Raw genomic sequence first — 16427 nt, forward strand, 5'->3', positions numbered from 1 at the left:
AACAAAAATCATACAAAACAATTTCAGCAGAAAGGAGAGAGAGCGAATCATTTTCGCTGTCCGTGGTGCTGAAAGTGATTGCGGTTCAGATTTTGACACTAAAGTATGAAAGAAAGAATTAGTTTTAGTCATAAATATTGTCTAACCTCAATAGGAGAGTCAGGTTCATCCAGGATGCTCTTCTCACTCTGTATCCGCTGCATCGTCCCTGTTGAACTGGGGTCCATTATCAGTACGTTCTGACTACCAGCTCTGCCGAACTTACAGTCACTCTTTCTGGAGTCAGTCGTCCTGCACACCTCGTAGTTGTACACATGTTGGAGAGTTCCTGTCCCCAAAGTATCCGAGTAACGTGGTGGATAATATGGAATCACAGGCAGGTTGGAGTGATACAGGACGCGAGACTGTCTCCATCTGTAGATTTTCACTGATATAATCACCACCACACAGGTGATGAACAGGAAGGAAACTACAGCCAGAGCCAACACTAAGTAAAACGTCAGGTTGTCATTGTACTCCTTGTCGTGGATCAGGTCGGTGAACTCTGACATCACTTCCGGGAAGCTGTCCGCCACCACTACGTTCACAATGACTGTAGCTGAACGAGAGGGCTGTCCGTTGTCCTCCACTATAACAGCCAGTCTTTGTTTCACTGCATCTTTATCATTCACTTGGCGGATAGTTCTGATTTCTCCATTCTGTAAGCCCACTTCAAACAGCGCTCTGTCTGTGGCTTTCTGTAGTTTATATGAGAGCCAGGCATTCTGTCCAGAGTCCACATCAACAGCCACCACTTTAGTCACCAGATAGCCCACATCTGCTGAACGAGGCACCATCTCAGCCACCACAGAACCACCAGTCTGCACTGGGTACAGGACCTGAGGGGGGTTGTCGTTCTGGTCCTGGATCTGGATTTTCACTGTCACGTTGCAACTGAGTGGAGGAGAACCTCCATCCTGAGCTTTAACATGAAACTGGAAATCTTTGATTTGTTCGTAGTCAAAGGAGCGCACTGCATGGATGACTCCACTATCTGCACTGATGGACACATACGAGGAGACTGGCACACCGTTAACAGATGAGTCCTCCAGTATGTATGACACACGAGCATTCTGGTTCCAGTCAGCATCTTTAGCTTTTACTGTGAATATAGAGATGCCTGGTGTGTTGTTCTCTACTATGTAGGCCTCATACGAGCTTCTCTCAAATACAGGTGCGTTATCATTTACATCAGAGATCTGTAAGGTGAGAGTGACGCTGCTGGAGAGGGAGGGAACTCCCTCATCAGAGCAGGTCACTGTGATATTATATTGTGGAGCGACCTCTCTATCTAAAGCTACTTCCGTCACCAAACTGTAAAATCCATTCATTGTGTTTTGTATTCTAAAGGGAATGTCATCATCAATGCGACATTTAACATCTCCATTTTGCTCAGAGTCAGGGTCATTTACGCTTAGCATAGAAATGACTGTATTTTCAGGAGAGTCCTCTAAAATGTTTTCAGATTTAGAGAGTATTTTCAACTGAGGGCTGTTATCATTGACATCTGTAATATCAATTACAATCGTACTAGAATCAGACAGACCTCCGTTATCTATTGCCTCGACATCGATTTGAAAGACTTTTGTTTTTTCATAGTCTATGTCACCAGTTAAGATAACCTCTCCTGTTTTTCTGTCAATCTGAAATAAGTCGGATAACCCACGTTTGTTATTTGAAATGGCATATGTTATTTCTGCATTCGAACCCCCGTCTCTATCTGACGCAGTCACAGTTATAACACTGGTGCTTCGCGGGGAGTTCTCCGTTATAGTAGTTTTGTATACTGATTTTGTGAAAATCGGTGCATTGTCGTTTGCATCTAAGACAATGATATTTATCTGCATTGTGCCTGACATCCGCGGCTGTCCGCCATCCAGAGCAGTTAATAACAACGACCTTTTTACTTCTTTTTCTCGATCAAGAGGCTTCTGTAGGACCAGTTCGACCTTTTTACTGCCATCAGCTTGATTTTCTAGTTTCAATGCGAAGTTATTTTTGGGATTAAGAGAATAGCTTTGGAGCCCGTTTGTGCCAATATCAGCATCGATGGCTTTTTGCAGTACAAATTTAGATCCAATAATGGTAGATTCGCTTATTTCAAAGCGTTGCTCACCCGTTGTAAAAACGGGAGCATTATCATTTATATCGGTGATTTCTATTGTTATCCGAAACAGTTCCATCGGATTTTCCAGAATCAGTTGAAGATGTAAAGCACAGGGCGTCGTTTCTCCACATAGCGTCTCTCTGTCTATCCTGTCTTTGACAAGGAAGACACCTCTGTCTCTATTCAGCTCGACATATTCCGCACTGTCTCCCGAATGAATGCGTGCTCTGCCCGATTTAAGTCGTTTAGGGTCCAAACCCAAATCCTGGGCAACATTACAGACAAACGAACCTTTCTCCATTTCTTCGGGGATGGAATAGCTGACCTGCCCGGAGACGGAGGCGAAAGAGAGCACCGAGAAGAACAACAGTAGATGCAGTCTCATCGTGTGGTGTGAATACTCCTTTTTTTCCACGTAATAAAAGTGTAATCCCCTTGAATTATTTTACGAATTCAGTCCGTATCTCGACGAAATGTTCAACAACAACAACAACAGCAAAAAATAAATACATAAATAAATATAAAACCCGCTCTTGATTTCCGTGGCGCAAGATTCCAAAGGACGGAAGACCATTTGCGTGTGTTTTATTGTCTGCAAGATCAGAAAATAAAGGGGAGGGACATTTGCCACCAGCCTTATGTACGACTGCCACACTCTGGCCAAAAGCGACCCTCTTTTTTCAACATAGGAAACAGCAAAATCCTATTTGATTTGCATGACAAAGATAGTCAGACATACAAACATGTATTTGATAAAATAGCATGTATTATTATTATTATTATTATTATTATTATTATTATTATTATTATTATTATTATTATTATTAATATTAATATTAATATTATTATAGTCAGTGAGGCTCGAGAAAATTGTATATAAGACTAGGTGCACTTATTTTTATTAAGTCATGGTAATAAAATGCAAAACTCAAAGATAAAATTGTACACGGAGGTTAGTTCATCCATACATCTTCGATGTGATCCTGTTCAGGGTTAGTGAGTGCTTGAACCAAGCTCAGCCAACTATAGGCGAGGTCAGGGCACATGTCAGCAGTCCATTACAGGACAAATACACAGAAACAAACAACCGCACAGATGTTCATTCACACAGGTGGGAAAAAAACCCAATTTCAACTCCCAGATTGATAGAAAACAGATTCAATGTTTTTCACAATCAATGATTACAGTATCTTTTGTTGAAAGGTTTGAGTACCAAAATAATAAGATTGCAGTCTAACCTCGATGGGAGAGTCAGGTTCATCCAGGATGCTCTTCTCACTCTGTATCCGCTGCATTGTCCCTGTTGAACTGGGGTCCATTATCAGTACGTTCTGACTACCAGCTCTGCCGAACTTACAGTCACTCTTTCTGGAGTCAGTTGTCCTACACACCTCGTAGTTGTACACATGTTGGAGAGTTCCTGTCCCCAAAGTGTCCGAGTAACGTGGTGGATAATATGGAATCACAGGCAGGTTGGAGTGATAAAGGACGCGAGACTGTCTCCATCTGTAGATTTTCACTGAAATGATCATCACCACACAGGTGATGAACAAGAAGGAAACTACAGCCAGAGCCAGAATTAAGTAAAAAGTCAGGTTGTCATTGTACTCCTTGTCGTGGATCAGGTCGGTGAATTCTGACATCACTTCAGGGAAGCTGTCCGCCACCGCCACGTTCACAATGACTGTAGCTGAACGAGAGGGCTGTCCGTTGTCCTCCACTATAACAGTCAGTCTTTGTTTCACAGCATCTTTATCATTCACTTGGCGGATAGTCCTGATTTCTCCATTCTGTAAGCCCACTTCAAACAGCGCCCTGTCCGTGGCTTTCTGTAGTTTATATGAGAGCCAGGCATTCTGTCCAGAGTCCACATCAACAGCCACCACTTTAGTCACCAGATAGCCCACATCTGCTGAACGAGGCACCATCTCAGCCACCACAGAGCCACCAGTCTGCACTGGGTACAGGACCTGAGGAGGGTTGTCGTTCTGGTCTTGGATCTGGATTTTCACTGTCATGTTGCTGCTGAGTGGAGGAGAGCCTCCATCCTGAGCTTTGACAACAAACTGGAATTTTTTAATTTGTTCATAGTCAAACGAGCGCACTGCATGGATAACTCCACTATCTGCACTGACGGACACATATGATGAGATTGGCACTCCGTTAACAGAGGAGTCCTCCAGTAAGTAAGAAACACGAGCATTCTGATTCCAGTCAGCATCTGTAGCTTTTACTGTGAATACAGAGAGACCTGGTGTGTTATTTTCGACTATGTATGCCTCATATGATCTCTTTTCAAAGAAAGGTGTGTTGTCATTTACATCAGAAATCTGTAAGGTGAGAGTGACGCTGCTGGAGAGGGAGGGAACTCCCTCATCAGTGCATATGACTGTAATATTATAATCAGAAGTGGATTCTCTGTCTAAAGGGACCTCTGTCACTAAGGTATAAAAGCCATTCAATGTAGATTGTATTCTGAAAGGTGTGTTATAACCTATTTTACAATCAACATTGCCATTATTCTCTGAATCAGGATCATTAACACTTAACATCGCAATCACAGTATTAACTGGTGAGTCCTCTGATACAGACTCAGATTTAGAAACAATGTTTATTTGTGGATTGTTATCGTTTACGTCAATAATCTCAACTACCACCTTGGTTGAGTCAGAAAGCCCACCACTGTCGATTGCTTCAATATCAATTTGATAAGTGTTTGCCATTTCATAATCCAATTCACCTGCGAGAATAATCTCACCGGTTTGGGAGTTTATTTTAAACATTTTGGACAAAATGCGGTTGCTGGTTGAAATCAAATATGACAGATCACCGTTTGAGCCTATGTCTTTATCAGAAGCACTTACAGTCGTTACGCTCGTGCCTTTGGGTGCATTTTCACGTATTTTTATTGTGTACAAATTTTTTTCAAATGCTGGCGAGTTGTCATTCGCATCTAATACGGTAACACAGATCTGCATTGTCCCTGACATCTGCGGCTCTCCCCCGTCAATAGCAGTCAACAACAGCGACATGGTTTCCTGTTTCTCTCGATCGAGAGGCTTCTGGAGGACCATATCCACCTTTTTACTGCCGTCTGCCTGGTTTTCTAGTTTGAGTACAAAATGATCGATAGGAGTCAGTGAGTATTGCTGTAAGCCATTCATCCCTATGTCGGAATCCACTGCTTTTTCGAGGATGAATTTCGATCCTATAACAGCAGACTCGCTAATTTCGAAGCGCTTCTCTGAATTTGTAAAAATCGGGGTGTTATCGTTGATGTCTGTAATCTCAACTGTGACACGAAATAATTCCATCGGATTTTCCAGAATTAACTGGAAATGCAAAGCACACGGCGTTACTTCTCCACACAAAGCCTCTCTGTCGATCCTTTCCTGGACAAGCAAGACCCCCTTCTCTTTATTCAGGCCGATGTATTCCACGCCACCTCCCGTGTAGACCCGAGCTTTACCAGATTTCAGTCTTTTAAGATCTACGTCCAAATCGCGTGCTATGTTTCCAACTACTGATCCTTTAGCCATTTCTTCGGGAATTGAGTAGCTGACCTGCCCATGGACAAGGCTGACGCAGAGGAGCATCAGAAAAAACAATACTTGCCGTCTCATTGTTCTGCACGACATCGTCTTTTTACTTCCAACAACGAAAATAAGCATTCCTGTTACAGCCAGGGCAGAAAACAAGACAAAAAAAAAAAAAACACCCTTTGCACAATAGTACTTGGATAAAACCTGAAGTATTCAGCTTGATAGTCCCACAAAAGGCTCCATCTGAACGCGACCGGCTTTCACGGATTGTGTCTTTCATATCAGCAGCGACGAAGGACACGGACAGAAAAATACCCAAAGCACCCCGTCACATCTCGACATGCTTTCCAACAGCGACCCTCTGAGTTGAAATAATATATTACATGACTTCATGTAAAATACAAAACAAAACAAAAAACTCACTAAGTAAATACTTACAATACATAAGTGCAATAAAAAGCCACAATGGCAGCCGGACTGACACATGAATCTGAATTTACTCGTGTTAGCATTGTACAAAATGTTTTGATTGGAAATGTGTGCAACAGGTTTGGTCGAACATTCAAATTTTCAATCAAAAGTAGCCTTTCTGACTTGCAGTTGATGGAAGTATAACAGATCACAGAGTAGCTTCTTCCATCAGCACCACAATTTTGCTACGAGGTGCTGTCCTTGGTACTGAAAATGTGAGTTAGTTTGATGACACTGTCTACATACTGAGCAGGAACTTGTTGTGTATATATTTTCTGAAGAAAACTAAACAACCGTACTGTGGTATGACATTAATCTGGATGAAAGTGGCAATAATTTGTACACATTTGTAGCAACATTCTAACCTCAATAGGAGAGTCAGGTTCATCCAGGATGCTCTTCTCACTCTGTATCCGCTGCATCGTTCCTGTTGAACTGGGGTCCATTATCAGCACGTTCTGACTACCAGCTCTGCCGAACTTACAGTCACTCTTTCTGGAGTCAGTCGTCCTGCACACCTCGTAATTGTACACATGTTGGAGAGTTCCTGTCCCCAAAGTGTCTGAGTAACGTGGTGGATAATATGGAATCACAGGCAGGTTGGAGTGATACAGGATGCGAGACTGTCTCCATCTGTAGATTTTCACTGATATAATCACCACCACACAGGTGATGAACAGGAAGGAAACTACAGCCAGAGCCAACACTAAGTAAAATGTCAGGTTGTCATTGTACTCCTTGTCGTGGATCAGGTCGGTGAACTCTGACATCACTTCAGGGAAGCTGTCCGCCACCGCCACGTTCACAATTACTGTAGCTGAGCGAGAGGGCTGTCCGTTGTCCTCCACTATAACAGTCAGTCTTTGTTTCACTGCATCTTTATCATTCACTTGACGGATAGTTCTGATTTCTCCATTCTGTAAGCCCACTTCAAACAGCGCCCTGTCCGTGGCTTTCTGTAGTTTATATGAGAGCCAGGCATTCTGTCCAGAGTCCACATCAACAGCCACCACTTTAGTCACCAGATAACCCACATCTGCTGAACGAGGCACCATCTCAGCCACCACAGAGCCACCAGTCTGCACTGGGTACAGGACCTGAGGCGGGTTGTCGTTCTGGTCCTGGATCTTGATTTTCACTGTGACGTTGCTGCTGAGTGGAGGAGAGCCTCCATCCTGAGCTTTGATGTGAAATTCGAAATATTTTATCTGTTCATAGTCAAACGAGCGCACTGCATGGATGACTCCACTATCTGCACTGACGGACACATACGAGGAGACTGGCACTCCGTTAACAGATGAGTCCTCCAGTATGTATGAAACGCGGGCATTCTGGTTCCAGTCAGCATCTTTAGCTTTAACTGTGAATATAGAGAGACCTGGTGTGTTGTTTTCTACAATGTAGGCCTCATATGAGCCCTTCTCAAAGACTGGTGCGTTATCATTTACATCAGAGATCTGTAAGGTGAGAGTGACGCTGCTGGAGAGGGAGGGGACTCCCTCATCAGAGCAGGTCACTGTGATATTATACTCAGACGATGTCTCTCGGTCTAATTCACTATCTGTGACCAAGCTAAAAATCTTTTTTGAAGTAGTTTTCATTAAAAAAGGCATTTGCTCATTAATATTACACGTGACTTTGCCATTCTCTCCAGAGTCGGGATCCTGAACATTAAATATAGTTACCACAGTTCCAGGCCTCGTGTTTTCTGATACAGAATTTGTTTTGGACATGATATCAAGATATGGGTGATTATCGTTTGTGTCTGTTACCTCAACAATAATCTTACACGAGTCTGTTAGTCCTCCTTCATCACCAGCCTGTACGTGTATTTCATATATCTGAATCTTTTCATAATCCAGGTTTCCAATTAAAGACACAATGCCGGTGTTTTCTTCAATTTTAAACAAAAGAGAGACATCATCTAAAGCATTTGTTATGGAATACAGCACGTTTCCATTCGAGCCTTCATCAGCATCTAACGCACTTACGATGCACAATATTGTATCTTTAGGAGCATTCTCAGTTATAGAGACCTTATAGACCTCTTGCGTAAATACTGGCGCATTGTCATTAACGTCGAGCACTGAAATTTCGACTCGCATTGTACCCGACAGCTGAGGGTTTCCTCCATCAACAGCCGTGAGCATTAAGGAAAGGTTATCCTGCGCTTCTCTGTCCAGATGTTTTTGTAAAACCATCTCCACCTTTTTACTCCCATCCTGCTGACTGTGGAGCTTAAGATGAAAATTATCTGTGGGTTTTAACGAATAACTCTGCAGTCCATTCACACCCACATCGAGATCCATTGCTCTTTCGAGCACGAATTTTGCTCCGATCACGGCCGACTCGCTGATCCTAAATTTCATCTCTTCCTTTTTGAAACTCGGTGCATTGTCGTTGATGTCATTGATTTCGATCGTGACTGTGTAAAATTCAATCGGGTCCTCCAGCATGATTTGAAGATGTAAAGCGCAAGGTGTTGTCTGCGCGCACAGCGCCTCTCTGTCGACGCTCTCTTTAACGAGCAGGACTCCTCTGTCTCTGTTCAGCTCGATGTACTCTGCATTGTCCTCTGTATATATGCGAGCTTTACCCGACTTAAGCCTTTTCACTTCAATCGCTAAATCTTGCGCTATATTACCAACTAAAGAGCCTTTCGGCATTTCCTCGGGAATGGAGTAGGTCACTTGCCCGACCACTGAGCCAACGGTAAATACCAATAACAACAACAGTACTTGCCGTCTCATTGTTCAGTCCGATATTATTTATCCACAAAATAAACGAGATGTGGAAGCAATCAAGATCCAGTTCGCAATTTTCCTCAATGATAGAATATCCCAGAAGAGAAAAAAAAATGGGCTTGTTCGCGTATCTTGAATCTGAAAGGAGTGAAACGCAGCGACAAAACCGCCTGCCTTTCTTCAACGACTGCTGTGCGCTAAATGTGTCTGTCTTTCTCTGTTTAATGTACAAAAAATAAGCGAGGGACGCTCTCCTTTAGTCAACAGCGGCCCTGAGAGTCCAAACATGTGCACTACAGGAAACTGCAAAACGAGCTTCAATACACGAGATTATGACGCGCAGTCCCAGCTGTTACCTGTCGTCCAGCGAGGAGCTGTAGCTCATTCTGCAGAAAACAACTCACATTCTTTATTTTCATAATTTATTTGAGAGTTCAGTTAGGATAGCAATGTGGAGTGAAATGTTTTCAATGCAACTTGTCGAGATATTTTGAAGCACTTTACTATATAACTTCACAAAATTGTATACATCGTGCAATCAATTGAGTTTAATCGTTAAGTATAAAAAATAAATATTTCAGAAAATCAACAATAAACATTTAATTTAATAATTTAGCGATTGCAAGAGCTAGTCACTATGACTAAACTATTGTGCTGCAATGCAAAATTGGAGTTCAGGGTGTTAGGAGTTTAATAGTCGTTATTAAGGTTTATTTTAGCGTCACCGTGTTTAAAGAGGTCATGTTTACAATAAAATGTTTTTTTAGCGTTTACTTTTCTTTGGTAAAGTGCAATGTTTACACGACCGCTATTGATAAGTGAAGTGTGTTTGATCTCGTCCTGCGACTGTTCGAACCAATCTGTTCAGAGATTGCTCAAATAAAATCCCCTTTGCACTGCAACGCGCATTAACAAGTCATCTATCAGCAACGTTCTTTAACGCCCCTCACAGCGATATGTTGTGGATCCTTTAAAGTTGGAAAGTGACACAAAGGCAGAACAAATTAAAAGAATGATCAACTATTAAAACTAATTGTCGGTGATAATCATAAACTCACTCCTAAGATAAAACATTCAATAGGAGTTTCTGAAGCAGAATTTACAAATACATTTGCAATCATACATTTTAGCAACTATAGGAATATGTGCTGGATTGAAAAAAAATTAAACTGCAGACTTAAAAAACAAGGACGAAGTTCAATGAAGGCCTTGTAATCATTTTTATAGTTATTCAGCTAACATCAAGCACAGTGTAAAGAACCAAAATGGTATTAAGATAATGAATTGGTTAATAATGATTTTAGCTCCGATAGCAACAGTTACTTAACATACTCTGTTTTGTTAACCTTCCGGGTTCTGTTGCCAGCAGGCTTTTCAGCAAACCTGAACCTATACAATAGTGATGCAAAAACATGGACTTAAAAATAACTAATATTTTAGTCATTTTTCGAAATGTTTTGTCAGATCTTGACAACAACATGAGTCACACATATATCTGCTACTGGATGCTGATGATTAGATATAATATTATTAATATTCAGGTAAGTTTCTTTAAAATCATGACTGTAGATGTTTGCGAAGTAAATTTTAAACACACACATATCATCGGACCATAATTGATTAATTAAACTGAGGGATAAAAAAAACAACAACATTATTCCATAAAACTAACCTCGATGGGAGAGTCAGGTTCATCCAGGATGCTCTTCTCACTCTGTATCCGCTGCATCGTCCCGCTTAAACTGGGGTCCATTATCAGCACGTTCTGACTACCAGCTCTGCCGAACTTACAGTCACTCTTTCTGGAGTCAGTCGTCCTGCACACCTCGTAGTTGTACACGTGTTGGAGAGTTCCTGTCCCCAACGTGTCTGAGTAACGTGGTGGATAATATGGAATCACAGGCAGGTTGGAGTGATACAGGATGCGAGACTGTCTCCATCTGTAGATTTTCACTGATATAATCACCACCACACAGGTGATGAACAGGAAGGAAACTACAGCCAGAGCCAGCACTAAGTAAAAAGTCAGGTTGTCATTGTACTCCTTGTCGTGGATCAGGTCGGTGAACTCTGACATCACTTCAGGGAAGCTGTCCGCCACCGCCACGTTCACGATGACTGTAGCTGAACGAGAGGGTTGTCCGTTGTCCTCCACTATAACAGCCAGTCTTTGTTTCACTGCATCTTTATCATTCACTTGACGGATAGTTCTGATTTCTCCATTCTGCAAGCCAACTTCAAACAGCGCCCTGTCTGTGGCTTTCTGTAGTTTATATGAGAGCCAGGCATTCTGTCCAGAGTCCACATCAACAGCCACCACTTTAGTCACCAGATAACCCACATCTGCTGAACGAGGCACCATCTCAGCCACCACAGAGCCACCAGTCTGCACTGGGTACAGGACCTGAGGGGGGTTGTCGTTCTTGTCTTGGATCTGGATTTTCACCGTGACGTTGCTGCTGAGTGGAGGAGAGCCTCCATCCTGTGCTTTAACAAGAAACTGAAAATCTTTGATCTGTTCATAATCAAACGAGCGCACTGCATGGATGACTCCACTATCTGCACTGACGGACACATATGAGGAGACTGGCACTCCGTTAACAGAGGAGTCCTCCAGTATGTAAGAAACACGGGCATTCTGGTTCCAGTCAGCATCCGTAGCTTTTACTGTAAATATAGATAGACCTGGTGTGTTGTTTTCAACTATGTAGGCCTCATATGAGCTCTTCACAAAGACAGGCACGTTGTCATTTACATCAGAGATCTGTAAGGTGAGAGTGACGCTGCTGGAGAGGGATGGAACTCCCTCATCAGAGCAGGTCACTGTGATGTTATATTCAGATGATCTCTCTCTGTCTAAATCACTGTTTGTCAGTATGCTATAAAAACCATTTGATGTAGTTTCAATAATAAAAGGTAAACTGTCACTGATAAAACATTTAACCATTCCATTATCATCTGAGTCAGTATCATGCACATTCATGACAGCAACGACTGTTTTCAAAGCTGAATCTTCTGGTATTGCTTGAGTAGTTGACATTAAATCAATAACCGGATTATTGTCATTCACATCCGTAATATCCACTATAAGTTTACAAGAATCAAAAAGACCACCGTGATCCTTTGCTTTAATGTTAAGCTGGTAATTTTTTGATACTTCATAATCAAGGTTGCCAATCAAACGGACCTCACCACTGGTCTCTTGTATTTCAAATAAATCCAAAACACTGTCAATATTATTTGATATGGAATACATCACAATACCATTTTTTCCATGGTCAATATCGGTGGCTCTTACGGTCATTAATAAAGTTCCTTTCGGGGAATTTTCCATTAAAGTACCCTTGTATGTTGACTGCGTAAATATTGGAGCATTGTCATTCGCATCTAATACAGTGATGTGAATTTGCACGGTTCCTGAGAGCTGAGGTTCACCTCCGTCGACAGCAGTGAGTGTAAGAGTCAACTGCTCATCTTTTTCTCTATCGAGAAGTTTATCCAAAATCATCTCGACCTCTTTTCCTCCATCGGCGCTATCGCTGAGTTTCAAAATGAAATTATCTGTCGGCTGAAGGGAGTAGCTTTTGAGTCCGTTAACTCCAACGTCAGAATCCAGAGCTTTCTCCAGTGAAAATTTTGCGCCCCTCATAGCCGATTCACTAATGTCAAATAACATGCTGTTCATTTTGAAAACGGGGGCGTTGTCGTTTATATCTGTGATTTCTACGGTGATGCGATAAAACTCGATGGGACTTTCTAAAATCATTTGAAAATGTAAGGCACATGGCGTCGTTTGTTTGCATAAAGCCTCTCTGTCTATTTTCTCCTTGATGAGAAGGACCCCCCTTTCTTTGTTCAGCTCGACGTAATCGGCGCTGTGTCCGACATGCAAGCGAGCTTTTCCCGTTTTCAGTCGCTTTAGGTCTAAACCTAAATCCTGTGCTATGTTACCGACCAGCGAGCCTTTTGACATTTCTTCAGGAATAGAATAACTGACCTGCCCGAGGGCAGGACGGGAAGCCAGCGTCACGAAAAACAACAGTAAATGCCACCTCATTGTTCCACGTCGGTCTCGCTCTAGCTTCACGCGGAAAAAGGACAACAATCCAAGAAACGAGTCTGGAATATTCCACACACGACAAGGTGGAAAATGAACTAGGGTCGATGCAAATGCCCAGCAAAAAGAAAATAAAAATAAAAATAAAACAATCAATTGCATATGAAGGTTTGTAGTGTCCTCGACATGGTGGACTAAACACTGCCCTGATTCTGCATTCAGCAAACCGAAATGATCTGGGAGGTGCTTCTAGAATCTGCAGTGAAACATCCACACGTTGTCCAACAGCGTCCCTAAGAGTGAAAGACATGAAACTTCACTTGTGTGCAAGACGGCGAAAAGAATCCAGTGGCAAATATAAATAAATATATATATATATATATCGCATCAAATACTATTTTTCAGTGCCAGGAGACTGTATAACGAAAGAAATATACAACTGCACATAAGATGATTTGCTCTTTGCTGTCCGTGGTGCTGAAATACATTCCGGAGGCCAGAGGTGTTAATCTGCAGTCCGACATGTTTTAAATGTATCTCTGCTTCAGCACCACTCAATCTAATGTTGGAGTAATCTCGGGGATAAACCAACAACGAGCTCCTGATTGCGATCAGGTGTGTTTCAACCAGGAGACACCAAAAACATGGAGGATTCCGATACTCGAGGACCGGAGTTTGACACATACGCGGTGAGCAAAACAAGAATTATAGAACATAGGTGAGCTTACATTATATAGTGCTACTGTTTGACTGGAACTTTTTTTTTTTTTTTTTTTTTAAATAGAACACAAATCACAATATCACAGAGACAAACCTCAATAGGAGAGTCAGGTTCGTCCAGGATGCTCTTCTCGCTCTGTATCCGCTGCGTCGTCCCGGTTAAACTGGGGTCCATTATCAGCACGTTCTGACCACCAGCTCTGCCGAACTTACAGTCACTCTTTCTGGAGTCAGTCGTCCTGCACACCTCGTAGTTGTACACGTGTTGGAGAGTTCCTGTTCCCAAAGTGTCCGAGTATCGTGGTGGATAATATGGAATCACAGGCAGGTTGGAGTGATACAGGATGCGAGACTGTCTCCATCTGTAGATTTTCACTGATATAATCACCACCACACAGGTGATGAACAGGAATGAAACTACAGCCAGAGCCAACACTAAATAAAATGTCAGGTTGTCATTGTACTCCTTGTCGTGGATCAGGTCGGTGAATTCTGACATCACTTCAGGGAAGCTGTCCGCCACCGCCACGTTCACAATTACTGTAGCTGAACGAGAGGGCTGTCCGTTGTCCTCCACTATAACAGCCAGTCTTTGTTTCACTGCATCTTTATCATTCACTTGGCGGATAGTTCTGATTTCTCCATTCTGTAAGCCAACTTCAAACAGCGCCCTGTCTGTTGCTTTCTGTAGTTTATATGAGAGCCAGGCATTCTGTCCAGAGTCCACATCAACAGCCACCACTTTAGTCACCAGGTAGCCCACATCTGCTGAACGAGGCACCATCTCAGCCACCACAGAGCCACCAGTCTGCACTGGGTACAGGACCTGAGGGGGGTTGTCGTTCTGGTCCTGGATCTGGATTTTCACGGTCACGTTGCTGCTGAGTGGAGGAGAGCCTCCATCCTGAGCTTTGATGTGAAACTGGAAATCTTTGATCTGTTCGTAGTCAAACGAGCGCACTGCATGGATGACTCCACTATCTGCACTGACGGACACATATGAGGAGACTGGCACTCCGTTAACAGATGAGTCCTCCAGTATGTAAGAAACACGGGCATTCTGGTTCCAGTCAGCATCCGTAGCTTTCACTGTGGATATGGAGAGACCTGGTGTGTTGTTTTCAACTATGTAGGCCTCATATGAGCTTCTTTCAAAAACAGGTGCGTTATCATTTACGTCAGAGATATGCAAGGTGAGAGTGACGCTGCTGGAGAGAGAGGGCACTCCCTCATCGGAACAGGTCACTGTGATATTATACTCAGAGGATGTCTCTCGGTCCAAATCATTATCTGTCACTAAACTAAAAAAATTATTCGTTGAAGATTTTAAAGTAAACGGTATATTTTCATTAATTAAACACTTCACCATTCCATTTTCTCCAGAGTCAAGGTCCTCAATATTTATCATTGTAACAACTGTATTTACTTCAGCATCTTCTGATATTACATTTGATTTCGACATAATGCTAATTTCGGGTGTATTGTCATTAACGTCTTGCACTTCAATGACTAACTTACAAGTATCTGTGAGTCCCCCATCGTCACTGGCAACTAAACTTATTTGAAAAAGCTTTGACTTTTCAAAGTCAATATTTCCGATGACAAAAACCTCTCCGCTTTTTTCGTTTACGTCAAAAGTCTTCCTTACATTTTCTAACGCATTTGTTATTGAATAGGTTAACTCACTATTAGAGCCTTGATCTGCATCTGACGCTTTTACAGTACCAACAACCGTGTCTTTAGGCGAATTCTCAGTAACTGTAGTTTTGTATGTTTGTTGTGTAAAAATAGGAGCGTTGTCATTCGCGTCTAAAACTGTAATAACGATCAGCATCGTTCCTGACATTTGCGGCTCTCCTCCATCGACCGCTGTTAAGACAAGAGATATCTGCTCCTGTTCCTCTCTGTCTAAAGGCTTCTGTAAAACCATCTCCACGTTTTTATTACCATCTGCGTTATTATGCATTTTCAAGGCAAAATTATCTGTGGATCTCAATTTGTATTTTTGAACTCCATTTATTCCACCATCCAAATCTACGGCTCTTTCCAGTACAAACTTGGCACCGATAGTCGCTGATTCACTTATTTTGAATTTCATTTCATTTTTTTCAAATGTTGGTGCATTGTCATTGATATCAGTAATCTGAACAGTGACCGTGTAAAACTCCATCGGATTCTCCAAAATGATCTGGAAATGCAAAGCACAAAGCGCTGTCTCAGTACACAGCGCCTCTCTGTCGATCCTTTCTTTGACGAGGAGGACTCCTCTTTCTCTGCTCAGCTCGATGTACTCGTCGCTGTTTCGTGTGTAGATTTTTGCCTTACCGGATATCAGCCGTTTAATTTCCAAACCTAAATCCTGTGCTATGTTTCCCAGTAGAGATCCTTTTGACATTTCCTCTGGAATAGTGTAGCTAACCTGCGAGATCACTGCGTCAAAGGAAAGAAGGGAAATAAACAACAGTACTTGCCCTTTCATTGTTCTACTCGACCTTTTTTCCACAGTGTAGGTACAAAATCCACTTATATTCCAAAGACCAGAGTCCCCATTGATCCCACACCTAGGTTTTGAGTTAAGTTTTAAGATTCCGATCGATCCAAAGTGAAACGTGTTATGTTGCCTTTTTTATCCGTCCACTTCCATCAGCGTTGTCAGATCCTCGTGTGTCGTTTTCTCTTTGTACAATGACGACCGTGGAAGGGAGGTACTGCTGCAAATGTAACCTCAACCAGCAATATTCATCATG

The 16427-nt window shown here is 42.3% G+C and overlaps 2 protein-coding genes across 2 annotated transcripts in view; both read right to left on the minus strand.

Moving 5' to 3' along the window:
• Positions 1 to 128: 128 nt before the first annotated feature.
• Positions 129 to 5742, minus strand: LOC308134672 (protocadherin gamma-A11-like; the record flags this gene model as incomplete). The annotated part of the gene is made up of 2 exons (XM_080502443.1): positions 129 to 1868; positions 5107 to 5742. The coding sequence occupies 2 exons, from the start codon at positions 5740 to 5742 to the stop codon at positions 129 to 131; spliced, it is 2376 nt and encodes a 791-aa protein (XP_080358569.1).
• A 728-nt stretch (positions 5743 to 6470) lies between these two features.
• The window catches only part of LOC308134673 (uncharacterized protein), a gene marked incomplete at both ends in the record, with an annotated part of 81418 nt that continues 71461 nt past the window's right edge, over positions 6471 to 16427 (minus strand). Inside the window, 4 exons of the mRNA XM_080502444.1 lie at positions 6471 to 7954; positions 10677 to 11987; positions 13846 to 15231; positions 15406 to 15519. Of these exons, the coding sequence (XP_080358570.1) occupies positions 6471 to 7954; positions 10677 to 11987; positions 13846 to 15231; positions 15406 to 15519 (4295 nt within the window). The remainder of the gene's footprint in view (positions 7955 to 10676; positions 11988 to 13845; positions 15232 to 15405; positions 15520 to 16427) is intronic.

The sequence above is a fragment of the Blennius ocellaris genome, assembly GCF_963422515.1.
Source record: "Blennius ocellaris genome assembly, chromosome: 9".
Lineage (NCBI taxonomy): Eukaryota > Metazoa > Chordata > Actinopteri > Blenniiformes > Blenniidae > Blennius > Blennius ocellaris.